The sequence below is a fragment of the Pagrus major genome, chromosome 10 (genome assembly GCF_040436345.1).
Source record: "Pagrus major chromosome 10, Pma_NU_1.0".
Taxonomy (NCBI): domain Eukaryota; kingdom Metazoa; phylum Chordata; class Actinopteri; order Spariformes; family Sparidae; genus Pagrus; species Pagrus major.
In genome coordinates this window covers 6,555,247-6,571,060 of record NC_133224.1, presented here as the reverse complement: position 1 = coordinate 6,571,060, position 15,814 = coordinate 6,555,247, and the positions used below count along the sequence as shown (strand labels likewise).

The 15,814-nt window shown below is 42.0% G+C and overlaps 1 protein-coding gene across 1 annotated transcript in view; it reads left to right on the top strand.

The window, feature by feature from the left end:
* Positions 1-5,196, top strand: part of arhgef40 (Rho guanine nucleotide exchange factor (GEF) 40) — a 43,653-nt gene extending 38,457 nt beyond the window's left edge. Inside the window, exons 25-27 of the mRNA XM_073474402.1 lie at positions 2,042-2,151; positions 4,885-4,928; positions 5,090-5,196. Coding sequence (XP_073330503.1) covers positions 2,042-2,151; positions 4,885-4,911 — 137 coding nt within the window. The 3' untranslated portion in view covers positions 4,912-4,928; positions 5,090-5,196. The remainder of the gene's footprint in view (positions 1-2,041; positions 2,152-4,884; positions 4,929-5,089) is intronic.
* The last annotated feature ends 10,618 nt before the right edge of the window (positions 5,197-15,814 follow it).

The window sequence follows — 15,814 nt, the reverse complement described above, 5'->3', positions numbered from 1 at the left end:
ATGGTGGAACGTCACATGGGTTATTGCTTTGAACATCAGTCTAGTTATTTAATGTGTGATTTTGCCTGTAGTTACCATACAGGGGCTTTTTGGGGGCTGCTAGTGGGAAGCGAAACAAGTTGTAAACTCAACATGGACTCATTATAACCTTATGAATTTGATATGGGCGAAGTGTTTGCAAACAGTTGCCCATTGAACGTTATACGTAGCAACATTAGCACTGATCTGAAGTCATGTTTTTGTTCGCTTGCCGAATGTATGTCCAGTATTCACTCTCCTTTTAGCTCTGTTTGGGACTTCCATCAACTCCCGAGAAAAACATCTGGCTACTAGCTGCTAAATGTTGCACTGCGTTTGTTAGCTAGCTGCTAGTAGCAGGTAGCCTAGCACGTAGAAGGGTTTTAAAACTAATTCTCAGAAAACAACTGTTGTGGCGAGAAACTGAGCTAATGAGAGCAGTGACGCTGAACCAGAGCAGTTGAAAGCTGTAGAGCCCACTTTATAGAGCTGAAAGCACCCTAACTTTGAGTGATAATTCTCTCAGTTAATCACTATGAGTGACCCCTTTTTATATTTCATTGTCAATTAATCTAAAATTTATATATATTAAAAAACAAAATAACAATATACACAAGAATATTGGAACAAAATAACAAGAATATAAAAATAAAAGTGAGAATATCAGACTAATAAACAAGAAAAAAATTATACAGCCAAAAAACAAGGATAAAGACATAAAATCACATGAATATGGGAGTAAAACAAGAATATAAGACAGAAGAACAAGAATATAGGTATAAAATAACGAGAATATCAGAACAAAACAAGGAGATAAGACCAAAAGACAAGAATATAGGGATAGAATAGCAAGTATTTAAGAATATAGGAATAGAATAACAAGAATATAAGAATAAAACAATAAAATAAGACCAAAAATAAATAAAAAAACAGAACATAGGAATAAAATTACAAGAACATAAGAATAAAACAAGAATATAGGAATAAAATAACAAGAAATTAAGAAAGAACTACTGTAGACAGCTAAAAGAATAGTGATTACTGTGGATATTATAAATATAATCCTAATTGATAAATATATAAACAAATACAAAAATATAAGCAAATTGTGCTAACGTAATAAGAATGTTATATGGATATTGGTCAGGATTTTGATCATATCGCCCAGTCACATTCCTGTAGCTGGCCAAATATTGAGAATCTAAAACAATGATATGAATTAAGAGCAATCTGCCAATTCTCTAGAAGTCCATAAAAAATCAACCAAACACGGATAATACACAATGCTATCAGCAACATTACTACACTCTCCACCTACACATACAATCATCAACAGGCTCACAACAGTTCCCTGTTGAATATAGTCAGAACAGCACCTGAAAAATGAGGAAATTAGCAACTGAGATAGAACCATAAGAGGCAGGCTGAAGGAAAGTAAACTCATCTTTGTCACAAAATACCTCCTGGGACACTCGTCATAAATTGGCCTTTTATAAAAGCATATTACAACATCTGTGTGTGGTTTCCCTTTAAGAAACAAGGTCGGTCCACACGGAGAGACGATGAAAGAAGAATTTAAATAAAAACACACAATCTGAAACATAATTCTTCAGATTCCAGACCCCCCATCCAGTTTCCAAAGGCCGCTGCTGCCCTGGAGCCAAAGTGATTTCCCATTCATAGCCTGGTGTAATGCACATACTGCTCACCAGGTGTCTCATTGAGTGCAGCAGCTCAGGATTTCAATGCATGAATTGTCCTCCGGGACAGAACACAGTGTCAGAAATTCATTGAACAGGATGAGAAAAATGCCTCCTCTCTCTGGCTCCTCTTTCTTTGTCTCCCATACCCGGTTTCTCCCCATTTTTCATCTCAGGGAAACATTATGATACGATAGATTCCTGAATGCAGGATCATTATTTGACATCAATTCACATATTAAAGAGCGTCTTAACACCTGCGAGATTTACTGCATGTTAACCTTTAACCACCTGTCTCACCACACACTTTCTCTGTCTCTCAGTCCACAGTAGCTGCTCAGACTCTTCCTCTGTCGGCAGTCAGAAGGAAGGGGGATCCCCGGCGTCTGGGAGGGACCCCAGGAGAAGCTCCGGATCAACAATTCACTCCCAGGTAGGGTCACAGTGTACCTACATAACACACAATCCACTGATTCCAAAGATGATGAAAACATTTTTATTTGCAGGCAAAGCTCGAGACATCACCACAGATAAATATAGATTGAAGGTTTTCCAGAAGTCTTTTTTTTAAGAAACTCAATCTGTATTTCCTAAAAACATCATGATAGGAATTTATAAAGGCCAAGGAACTATGAGGGTGGAGTTTGCGATGCTGAACATGCTCAAAGACGTGGTAGAAACTACTGATGAGTACTGCATTCCTTCACACCATGCGCTGGTTGTCACCAGTGTCAGTTCAGTCGGCCAACTCGCATAGAATGGATCATTCTGAGAATTTTGAATAAGTAAAGCATTGATATTTGGTATCATGGCTCTGATTTTGTCACTCCCCAAACCCCTCGGCACAGCAGGGAGTGGGGAGTGATGGTACTAACCTACATTATAGGGCAATGTAGATTCTGAGATTAAAGGTTGATGCTGGGGTGGAGTTGGGTTTTATGAAACAATAGCAGTAAATGACCACTCAAAAAACAATTCTGTCACTCCCCAAACATCAAAGTCAGCACAGCAGGGAGTGAGGAGTGATGAAAGTAACTTCCCTTGTAGGCCAACATAGATGCAGAACCTACAGGTCAGTGTTGGGGTAGAGTGGGGCTCATGAAATTTTAACAGTAGGCTCTGATTCTGTCACTCCCCAAAAACCAAACACAGAGAGTGGGGAGTGATGATACCAACTTCCCTTGTAGGGCAACAATTCAGAGCCTACAGGTGGATGCTGTAGTGGAGGGGACTTAAACTTCAGGCTCTTATTTTGTCACTCCCCAAACACCTAAGCGACCACACCAGGGAGTGGGGAGTGATGACACTAACTTTCCTTGTAGGGCAATGACGCTTCACCACCTACAGGTGTATGCTGTGGTGGTTTGGGCCTAATGAAGCGCTTTATGAACAGAGGGCACAATATCAGCACCAACAGAAGCAGTACATAACAGCATAGGCCTCAGGCTCTGATTTTGTCACTCCCCAAACACCAAACTCTGAGCTAATGATTACTTTCATTATCAGTTAATCTGCCAATTATTTTCAAATTATTATCAAAATAGCTGGCAGCTAATTTTCTTTTGATTGACGTGTAGCAGCGGGCATTGCTGCAAGAGAGTAAGCTGAGTATGGACATATGTTGACAATATGTTGCAGCGAGAGAAGAATGATATTGGAGTGTGAACAAGAATACAGGCTTTGTTGCATAATTGGAAGCAGGGACGGGAATTCTTTAACCATTGATGTTGAAACACAGTTATTGCAACGCAACCAACCTAAAAACAAGCAGGATAAGAAAGATAAGAAAGCAGGATAAACACATTAACAAAAAAAGTTTTTCACTTTCAACTTTACTCAACTTCAACTCAGTCAGAAGGAGCACAGCAGCGGGCCAGGACCAATATGGAAGAAAGTTATTTTAACTTTTACTGTACGGTTAGTTTAGGCTGGCAGATGTTTCTAGTGGGATAAAAATAAAATTACTATTTGTATTTATTATATATAATTTTTTTTTAAGATGAAATGCCCTTTGAATATGTACAAGTGGTGTCTGCTTTTAGCCTGTGGCCCCGCCATAATTTCCAGTTTTGACCCTCCAAGGAAAGTTTGGTCACCCCTGTTTATTTGGTTTGTTTTATGTTTCCACACGTCCACGTTTTCGGTTCGGTTTGAATTTGCGTGCTTTTGTTTGTGTTGTCTTCAGTGTCCTGCGTGGGCCGTTTATGGACAGAAGCGACTCGAACCAAACCAACCCCTGAAAGAAATAACTTAACAGAGGGCGTTCCTGTGGGTTAGAGGTTAAGACACCATCATCGTTTACGTCTCCCTCATTTCCTTCCATCTGTCTACTATTGTCGTCTAATGAAGGCGCAAATATGTAATGAAAAAAAAACAGATAGTAGATTGTCTACCTCTGCAAGTATTTTCTCAAGAATGTTTGGCTGCCTTCGATAGGGAGTGGACAAGGAATAAGGGAAGAGATAGTGGCATGCAACAGAGGTTTTCCACATGGTCAGTGTCTTCGACCTCAGATGCCTGGAATTTGTCATTTTCTAATCTGTTAACAGTAATTTGCCTGATATTTATAGGCTGGGAGCATTCAAAAGCCCATTTGGGTTTTTACAATTTTTACAGTGCTGTCTACTTGTCTCTCTTTTCATGTGTCGTATATCGTACATAAAACAGGATTTGTTGTTTTATTGTGCAAAATAGAAAACTCATCTTAAACGTCTAAGATCCTCCAAACAGCAAAAGCATTTCTATATGTTAGCAAAGGAAAGAGTGTGTGTGTGTGTGTGTGTGTGCACCTCCTCAGCTTTAAGAAAACAGCAATACCTGGCTGCCATCACCGCGGTTTAAATGAATTTGCTCTGTGCACACACACATACACACACACACACAGAGGAACACACACACACACATTCTCTCAATCTCCTTATCTAGCAAACAGAATATGACAGATTGGCAAACAGACTGCGCTGGGAACAGATTGACAGACAGACGGACACACGCAGCCCAAACAGATAGGGCAAACACGCAGACAGCGATATGCACATATTCAACAACAGAGGGAGGATTGCCGCTCGCGCCCACGTACGCGCACGCCTTGGCACGCACACACGCTTTGGTGCAGAATTAAAAAATGTGACTGTTTCTGTTTTGCTTTTTTTTCTCTTTCCCTCAGAGTCAGTCTCCCTCTACAGCTGTGTAACTGTCATCTCAATACGAGTAAGTAACATGTTTCTTTTGCCCTTTTTCGTATCTGTTGTTGCTCTTTTCAAACGCATCCCTGCATCCCTCGCTTTACACCTTTTACTCGCTGCTTACACGTGCTTGAATGAATCTAATAACTTATTTCTTCTTGTCTCTCTTGAACTTTTTCCAACCAGAAACTGGACTTTTTTCAATCATCTCATCTACACCTCTGTGCAACTGGACTTCGAGGAGCATGAAGACAAAATGGGGGACCCTCAGACTCTATTTGAACTTCTCCCAAAGGGCCTTCCTTTCCCCCCCCCCCCCCCCCTTGCCCCCTTCACCTCCTTGAAACAAAAAAAATGCCTGCAGATTAGCCGGAGCAGTAGCTTCCTGCATTGCTCTCCACCCCCTCCAGCTCTGATATGAGCCCCTCCCGAATGAAAGCTGCCTCCAAAAAAACGGATCAAAACTGCCCCTGTTTAAACCATGACAAGCACCAGCAGGGCTCTCTGCACTCCGCCATTTTGGATCTGCCAGTCTCAGTTGCTGGCAGAGTCATTGACACCAAAGGCACTTCAGCCACACAGTGCGGCCATTGTCTGCCCCGCGGCTCCCCGCTAGGCCAAACCACTTGGTCTGAACCACTGACTGCCTGGCTGGCTGACTGTACGCATCACATGCTCCAGCATCTGATAATAAACAGGAAGTGATATACAGGGCGTAAATCCACCGTAGGATTGCAGATTTAGAATGTATTATGTACTTTGTCATTTTCATAACGCTGAATGGAGTACTGTAGGCTTTTTTTTCCTCCTCTTGCCTGTGTAAAAATGCGTGGCATGGGCTAGGTGTGATTGCATCTATGTAAATGAGGCACACACACACACATCCTCAACACATGCAGTCATTCTTATTGTTATAAGACAGTGGAGCACTATTCACATGCTCACACACACTCACTGAGGCCATTTTAGAGCCTGGTACAGTGGCTTAATCAACGTCAGGCAAGGTTACATCTGGACACTTACAGTAAGCATTGCCTTGATGATGAAGCTCTTGCAGAATTATATCCGACTGCTATACATTCTGTTACTGTGTCTTTTGAAGCTAATGATGTCATATTAACAGTGGCGTAATGGTATTTAGTCTTTTAAAAGTATAACTTATGTCAGCAACATGGTGCCTTAAAAAGTGTACTGATGAGTACTGATACTGAATTTAATCCTATACCTTTAAATATAAGATGCCATATTCTTAATGCCAAAGGTATAAAATGGGTGTCTGTGCAATGTTGATTTGTGTACAAAAAGTCATTGTATGTTACATTTTGTGTGAGCTTTCCCTAATTGGACTGCTTCCTCCATAAAATGGAGAAAGGTGGATCTGTTCCACCGGTTTTACTGGTTTTGTGCTCGCGGCCAGAAGACATGAACTACTTCCAATTATTCTTAATTATTAAGCTAATTTACTCAAATTTGAATTGCTCGAAGGAAGATGGTTAGCTTGAATGTCCCATTCAGCTTCTGTCTGTGAAATTTTGAGCTTAAAGATCGTAGTTTGAAGAAGTCACAGTGAGATCTTCAAAGCCAGTTGCCTAAAATGTTTGAGATGGAGCAGTTGTGATGTCCAGTGATAGTGTTAAAGGTCCAGTGTGGAGAAATTGGCAGAATCTTAGGCATACATAGTGATGTTGTCATTAGTGTATAATTGCAACAGCCGAATAGTGCAGTGTGTTTACTGGGGAAACTATAGCTAAACTATACTGGTATTGCCCCTGCTGATAAGCACTGGAGAAGCTTGAAAATGTGATGCTACCATGCAGACCAATCACAGTCATTATCAATCATCACATCAGGCTACAGCGTAGGCTACGGTGTAGGGTCAGGGCATTCATCTAAATGCATGTAGATTCAATGCAGAAGCATAAATCAAACTTTGTGTTTTTGCATTTAGTTAGGCTAGCTGTTTTCCCCCTGTCTAGGAAGACCATATTTTCAAAACCCCCAAACTGGGACCCTTAAGTGTACCTCACATTTATGCACATGTATCTGTTATGCATGCAACGTAGGTGTTTTCATCATGATGGAGGACCAATATTTCAGCGCTTACGAAGGGGAAAAAGTTACCCTCCTGGAGCTCTACAGAAAAGTCTGACTTTCTCTTCAGCATGACAGCTAACAGTTAGCGTACTGACAGGTTCTGACAGCAATAGCTGCAAATGTCATTGCCTATGACTCATAGGTCAACAACAGCCTTGATTGACACACTGATTGATTGACACACTTACACCTAAATGGTATAATTATTATTTTAATATAAAAAAAATCAGGAAAACTGGTACACTGTTGGAACTCAGGACACCCAGCTTGAACCCGGTACAGCCCCAGACAAACCTGCATGTCGGGTCACTGCACCTCTGTCTTTGGTGCTAAGCTAAGCTAACCGACTGTTGTCATTAGCTTCATATTGTCCATGAGAGTGGTATCAGTCTTCTTATCGAAGTCTTGGCAGGAAAACAAAGTGAAAAACCGAAATGTTGAACCTTTCCTTCAAGATATCATGTCTCAAAGCTAATGCAACATGCTAACCATACCCAAACTCTAATAACAAAAAGTTATACAAGGAAATTATATTTAGAACTTAGATAAAAGGATTCAACATTTCAGTTGATGATGTAGTTCATGTCTTTTGACGGCTTGTGAACAGTCAGTAAAACCATCAAACCATCATGCTTAAGGTACAACATGAACCCATTGGGTTAAGCTTGTGTCTGCAGCAGCCGTTTGTCGCTGTTATCAGATTTCAGCTCGCTTCATATCTGCATTCAAATTCAAAAATTGCAAATGGCTATTGAGCCGTTTCTGAATCAATATGTAATTTGTTGGCTTGGAGAAGCCTCGTACACCTCATAGCCTTTAGCTGTTTGGTACATTGCGTTATATTGGAAGCAATGTAATGAACACCATCTTTCATTCTCGCTGCAGTATAGATTGTCATATGCAGTATTCCTCACTTCTGTACGCCACGGCAAGGCAGTATTAATGTATAGAGACTTTTTCCTCTTGCTCCGTTTGCTACGACACACTCTGCCTGATGTTTACATTTTTTGGAAAGAATGTGGAATGTTGGAAATGCATGTCATGCTTACTTGATCATTGTACTTTTTTTTTTTTTTCTCTGTGTTGAATTAAAAAAAAACTGGATGCAAACATCTCCAAGGGGGATTCAAGAGGAGGAGGAGGCGGAGCGGGCGGGTTAGAGGTTTGCGCTTGAACCTTTTTAGCAGGTCTAACCTCAAAATGAGGCCTGTAACCTCGTAACCTCGAACAGGCTATAATGAGTGGGGTCTCGCCTCTGAAAGCCAGCTGTGCTGCCGCTTCCACCGGGCCTCACATAAAAAAAAAAAACCCAGAATGATTAGATAACTACAGTGCAGCGCCATATCAAATAGTTCCAGGGATCAAATTCTCTGAAAGGAGGGAGGGCAGTTGTGAGAGTGTGTGTGTGTCCATCTGTGCATGCGAGGGGAGAGGAATGAGAGATAAAGGGTAGGCAATGAGTGTAGAGGGGGGGAGGTAGGGAGGGAGGGAGGTGGGGACAGGAAGGGGCAGAACTGAGGGAGAGAGAAAGGGAGCGACAGAGGAGAAGGACAGGAGACAGTAGGTGGGAATGATGGGAAATGAGCGAGGGCGAAGGGGCAGACAGACAGAGAGGCACAGTCAAGGGGAGAGCAGGAGCACGAGGGGGAGAGGAGGGGGGGAGAAAGAGAGGAAGAATAGAGAGAGGGGGGGCTTATAGAAAGAGGGAGACACAAAGTAGAGTTAGAACTTTTTTTTTTTTTTTTTTTTCCTAATGGAGAGAACTAAGAGCGGGCCGAGAGAGCTGCAGAATGGATGAAGGAGAGAGAGCGAGCGGGGTAAAAGGGGGGATGTTGACAAAGCAGCGAGACTGTGGCGAACAAAGAGAACGTGAAGAGAATGAGTCGGGGGAAACATCAAAGGGATTTTTCAGGCCCGGTTACCGGGACAACAGACATTTGCATGCGATTAGCTTTTTACATCATATTAAGAAGGGTTAGGGTGAGGGAGGGGAGGAGGGAGGGAGGGAGGAGGGAGGGGGGGGAGGCAGGGAACTATAGATCATACACACACACACACTGTATGAGATAGTGAGAGGGGGGAAAAGGGAGAAAGAAAAAGAGGGACGTTGGTCATCTCACGCGGATAAACTGACTTATAGGCAGCCAGCCAAGCGTTTCTTTTGTAAATGAGAGTGCATGTTGAGGGGAGATACAGTAATATGCCGCCGCAGACATTTTAGGCGAAGGGAGGTCAAAGCAGGCAGTGTGTGTTTTTTATTTTATTTTTGATGCCTTCAGTTTGACACAAATGATTTAAGGCACCGAGGAGCAGGTCCGCCACTAAAATGACCCCCTGTACGAACACCGATTTCAGGTTAAAAGCAAGATCTGTGTGTTTCTTTTTCACACGTGCAGTGTTTTTTTCACTTTATTTGATCAGAAATTGCATTTTCAGTTCAGACTCCAGCAGCGATTAGTCGATTAATTGATTCGTCGATTGAAGGAAAATTTGTTGGCAACTATTTTACTAATCGATTAATCATTTCACTCATTTTTCAAGAAAAATGTCAAACATTTGCTGAGTAGAAATAATATTTTTTCAGCAGCAGAACATACAGTATGACCCAGACTTACACTTGAAACTGCAATGATTAGTTGATTAATCGATAAGTCGATTGAAAGAAAATTAGTCGCCTACTATTTTCATAATCGATTAATTGTTTTGGCTATTTTTCAAGTAAAATTGTCGAACATTTGCTGAGTAGAAATAATATTTTTCAGCAGCAGAACATCCAGTATATCCCAGACTTACACTTACAGCAGCAGCAATTAGTCGATTAATCAATTAGTCATTTGGTTTGAGCTCCGTAAATTTAAGGATTTACTTTGTAATTTACTATAGTGAATGAAGACTCTTTGCGTTTTGGACTGAAGATTTTGTTTTACGTGTTATTTTGACCTTCTTGTTTGGGGAGTGACAAGATCAGAGCCTGAAAGCTATGCCATCATTTATTGCAACTGTTAATAGCGCTGGTTTTATGGCTGCTGTTCATTCAGCGTTTAACAAGCGTTTAAACTCCACCCCAGCATCCACCTGTAGGCTTTAAATCTACGTTTGTCTACAAGGGAAGTTAGCACCATCACTCCCCAGTCCCTGCTGTGCTGAGTTTGGTGTTTGGGGAGTGACAGAATAAGAGCCTGTGGCTGCGGTTAGTTCAGCATGTTATAGTCTTTGGATTTTTTGGGGCTGTTTGTTAGACAAAAGACAACTAAAGACCTAATCTTGGGCTCTTGCGATGAGCATTTTTCACATTTTTTGACACTTTATAATTCAAAGAATTGATTGTGACAATTATGGGCAGGTTTAGTTGCTACCTGTCCTACTTACAGTATAACAAAAATAGATAAAATATGACAGCAGCGATCTCGGATTAATAAAGTAGATGTACAACTGATAAAATACCAATATATTGAAAGTCAAAAAGGTCCAAAGAAAACCACTTATCTCCAGTTTTTCTGTGTTTTTTCTTGATTTGAGAAAATGTTACTTCTTGATTGACTCGAACATTTAAAAACCAACTGGATAAGCACAAAAAATGGGGCTGACATTTTGGAGATACAAGATTCTGACAGGGCAGCAACAACATCCTTCAAAATAACCACATAAAATGGATTAAATGTATTAAACACAACACTGATCATTAACAACATCACATAAAAAAAATCCCAACAGATTAATTGTAAAAAAAAAACGTATAGATGCATGTTTGTGCACACGGATACGCCTTCGTACACAACGTCTAGACACAGGCAGTATAAATATAAACACATAAGTATCCAACATGGAGCCACATTACACCATAAACACCTTGTTGTTTGCACACATGCACTGCATACATCACTCTGTCGTAAAAAAATAAAAAACGCACCTCACACAACCTTCCCTGCAATCATAAAAGCTATTAAACATGTTTCTATGGGCACACACCCTCCGGCATTTTACACATGTAATATTATCCATATCTCTCTTCCACCTCCCTCCATCCATCCATCCATCCATCCATCCATCCTTCCTTCCTTCCCTCCCTCCTCTCTCTCCATCTCCATCTCCATCAATCCCCTCCCTCTTTTCCTCTCCATCTCCATCACCATCACCATCTTCTTTCTCCCCCCTTTTCCATCCATCCATCCATCTTCCTCTCTCCCTCCCTCCCTCTTAATCTCCACCTCTCCCTCCTTATATTTCTCCACCCCTTTCTCTCTCTCTCTCTCTCCGGCCTGCTCTCTCTTTCTCTCTCTCTCTCTCTGAGTGTGTGTGTGTGTGTGTGTGTGATGCTTCAGTGCCCTCTGTATTGTGGCTGCATTGTGCCAGTAGGCGTCGCCGCGACAGCCTTTGTCATGGCAGCATTGTGATTGGGGGGGGTGGTGTGTGTGTGTGGGGGGGTGATGGTGTGTCTGTGTGGGGTGGAGGTGGAGGTGGGGGTGTGTGTGTATGTGTGTGTGTGTGTGTGTGTGGAGTGTATTACAGTATCAATACCCTGACACTGCGACAAAAAGGACAGCAGCCGTAGCCACATATCACTCCACCTCTGCACTCCTCCTCCTCCTCCTCCTCCTCCACCTCCTCCTCCTCCGTCGTCTCCTTCTCCCCCCCCTTGCCTCACCTCCACCACCTCCTCCCGAATCAATTCCTCCTCCCCTCCCCTCTCAATTGATTTCCCACCATATCTCACTGAATATGTACATATTGATCCTCTCCTCCTCACCCCACCTCAGCCTCGCTTCTTCCTCTCCCTCTCTTGTTTTTACTCAAACATCTATCAGATTTCACCCCCCCTCCACCTCCCTCCATCTTTTCGCTCCTCCACCCTTATCTCACTCCATCTCACACACACACACACACACACACACACACACACACGCTTCCCCTCATCTTTCATTTCATCTCCCCCAATTCTTCCCCTCTCTCTTTCTCTGTGTGCCATCTCTTCTGCCCCCCCCCCCCCCCCCTCTCCTTCACTCCTCTCTCCATCACACCTCCCTCCTCGTCTCCCCCCCACCCCCCTCCCCCCTCCCTCACGGCTGTTTTCTCTTTTTTTTTTGTTTTTTGTGTTTTGTTTGTGTGTGTGTGTGTGTGTGTGTGTGTGTGTGCGTGCGTGCGTCGCGTGCGTCTGTCTCACTCACTCTCTGAATATTAATTGGTGCATTTCTGCTGCGGCGGAGAAAACAATCAAAGCGTCAGGGGCGGGTGATGATGCCATTGTGGCAGCAGCAAACACGTACACATATGTACCGTGAGCACACACACAAACACAAACAGGAGAGAGCGAGGCACACACACACACAAGGCCGACACACACACACACACACACACTCGCAGCGCACATATATGCACTTTTTAACACGTATATAGATGCTGCTGACATGCGAAACGTCCTCACACACACACGTTGATTTACCGTGCACACACACACACGCACACACCGAGACAAGCATGCACCGCACATATGCCACAGACTTAGTCAGTCACTCTCAGACACACAATAGCAGGCTTACAATGGCTGATCCAGGAGATATGTTCTGCGTCAGCAAAGACATTTGATTCTCCCAGCCAACATTTACCTTCACACAGTGCTCGGGCACATCACATTTAAATGTTAAAGCCGAGGCCTTCAGCCGAGGAACATTCAGACTTACAATTAAGTGATATTTCTTCTATGTGCTGGTGAAAAAAGAGCCAGCACACAAAGGTGGAGGTTGGATCGAAATCCATACCGAAGCCCTCTTATGTGAGAAGAGAATCAACTCAAGTGCGAGAGTGAAGTAAAAGAAAAAACGTAATGGTGAAGATTTCTGTAATCAAGCGTTCACAGACTATTCAGCCGGCTTTTTGTTGTTCAACATGTTCTGTATCTCACTCTGGAACTCTTTGATAAAGGTTGAGAGGTGGCGGTGGAAGAGGCGCGTGGGCTTCGCCACTCCACGCGCATCCTGGCCCACGTACTGTAGATCTGACTCCCTGCTTTGTGTTGTTGTCGTTTGCCCTCGCACAAGCACAGCGCCGAACAACGCTCGCTCATGCGCGCCGCTCACGTGGAGAAAACAGGAGAAGTCGACGAATTCGGCTCTGGAGACTTTTAAAATGCAGATGTGGAAGGAGCACATGAAGGTCTGGTGAAAATATTCGAGTTAAATCAAGAGCTAACTTTTTTTAAAATGACTCAATCTGCCAGATGAACGATGATAGGATGCAACTTCCTGCGAGTTTATTATGGCTGTGTGTCCCAAATCTAGATCAAGATATGTATTCAGTGGAATCAGATAAAAGACACAGGCGTGATGAAAACTCCTCTTTCAGCTCTGTAAAGTAAACGTTTCACTCACATCATCTGTCACTTACAGCCGAGCTTCTTCACATCAGCTGAAGCTTAAAGATGCACTATGCTGGATTTATCGATTTTCTGTTTCTCCAGAACTGCTTCCAGCTCCTGGTGCGCTGACAAAGATAGTTGATCGTCGCCAAACAGCTCATTTATGCTGTCTTAACGTACGATAACAGTTACATGCGTTTCAAGCGACACTTCCCACTCACTACCGGAGCGACTGCTCTTTTGGTCCGGATGCGTAAGCTTTCAAAAAACGTGCAGAGGACGGCCAGAAGGCTCTGTGGGTATCCGTATCGAACGTTGAGCATAAATGAGTCTTAAGAGCTGCCAAGTGTTTGCATTGTAAGGCTCAACAATCAACTACCTTTCTCCAGAATCTATAACGCCTAGAAATAATGGCACTCAGTAGAGTGCAAACCTCTGTCAAGGCCCAATAATACCCTTTACTACAATCATCAAATTGCACTCATTCATAGATACCAGCCACCTAAATACACCTGATTTTTTTTTCATCCAAATCCATTATTCCCTGAGAAATATACTAAAATGTCCACACACAAAAAAAGCCCAATCTCACAATGTTAAAGAAAGTGAGAAAAATAATTCCTGGCTCCATCTCCTTATCTGGATCTCCACTAAAAGTGAAGGGGCTCTATTCTGGGCTGAGACCCATCCTCCATCCAAGTTTCGTGAAATTCAGTTCAGTAGTTTTTGCGTTATCTGGCTCACAAACCAACTAACTGACCAACAGCGTAGGTAATAAGAAAATACAAGCAGAAGGCAGGGCAGGTAAAGACAGCGCCACACACTCGGCGTGACGTGGGTCATAAGTGATGATTGAGAGGGATTTTTTTGTATGGATTGAGTCAATACAGTACATTATTTTCTATTTTTTTAAGGAAAATCCTGCATGGTGCTCCTTTAAAGTCTGACACTTGAGGCAAAGTGCTGAACACCAGTTGCAGATTGTGCCTTTAAGTAAAGCTCAACTAAACATCAGTGTGTTTACAGGAATATTGACTCTAATGTGATAGAGGTCACTCATAGTCATGACCCCAGAGCTCCTTCCTTTGCTTCTTGTTACTCCACTTGGATGTTTGACCTTGACTGTGCAGCATGATGTATGTTTGACACTAGACAACTGTTTTCACATTCATCTGTGGCCATCTTCAATCTGAGTTTAAGATGTGGACGTACAAGCAAGATTTTGCGACACCATTATTTTCATTGTCAATTAATCTGATTATCTTCTCAGTTAATCGATTAGTTGTACGGCCTATAAAACGGTGAAAAATGTTGATCGGTATTTCCCAGAGCCCAAGATGGCGTCCTCAAATATCTCATTTTGTCCACGACCCAAATATAATTTGGTTTACTGTCACAGAGGAGGAAAGGAGGCAGAAAATAATCACTATAGTTTGGGGGATGACATTTTAATCAGAAGACAAAGATCTTCACTGATTGATTTATGTCTAAACAAACTAAATAAACAAACTCTCTTTGTTTTCATGACTGAATAAACTGAATAAAACAAACTGACCTTAAAAGGACAACACAGCTTCATACTGTTTTACTTTGTTTATATCTGGCGGACCCTGCCACCTTTCTAGCTTCAAACAGTATCTTTTTCAACCTTATTTTCCTCTGAGAACAGCTGGTTTATTCAGTTATGGAAAGGAGATTGTATTATTACCTCATTAATATTGTAAATATTAAGATTCTGTGTTTTAATTTCTTCTCCAAAACTACATACTGCCTCTTTAAAAAAACAGGAAACAGAGTCCAACCTCCAGTGCACATACACCGAAAACTGACTTAAAGTGAAGTACGAGTACGGCACGTGATGTTCTCTTAGCCATGTTTTCAGCAAAGAAAGCTCTGATAAACCTTCAGTTCACTACCTGACAAGCAACACACCGCCAAAAGACAAAGTTAGCAACTATCTGGTTAAAAAATATAGTGGATAGCATTTAGCTAGCTGCTGGAGAACCAGATGTTTCACTCAGAAGGTGGTGGAGACCAAAACAGAGATAAAAGACGGAGACACGTTTCTTCGTTTGTCACCTAAAGAGCTAAACAGCGAGTGAATGTTGGACTCAAATTCATCAGGTGGTCAGGGATGACGATGCAAATGTGAGCTAACACATTAGCCATAAAACATTTTTTTTAAATGCACAGTATGTAATTTCTGCTGCGATGGGGGGGGTCTCTCAATCAAAGTAATTTGGAAACAAACAACAACAAAAAACAAACAAAAACATGATTTAATAATGAAATAATGTTGTGAAGTAGCATGGGATCATGGGAGTTGTAGTTTTCAGGCTCAGTCCCTGACAAATCATCTTATGTTTAGACATTTTAGCAACTAGCGACCAAATGAAACACTGTTACTTTTAGAAAAATCAGGAATTTCTGTAGGTTCGAACACTGTTGGAAATATTTATATATAA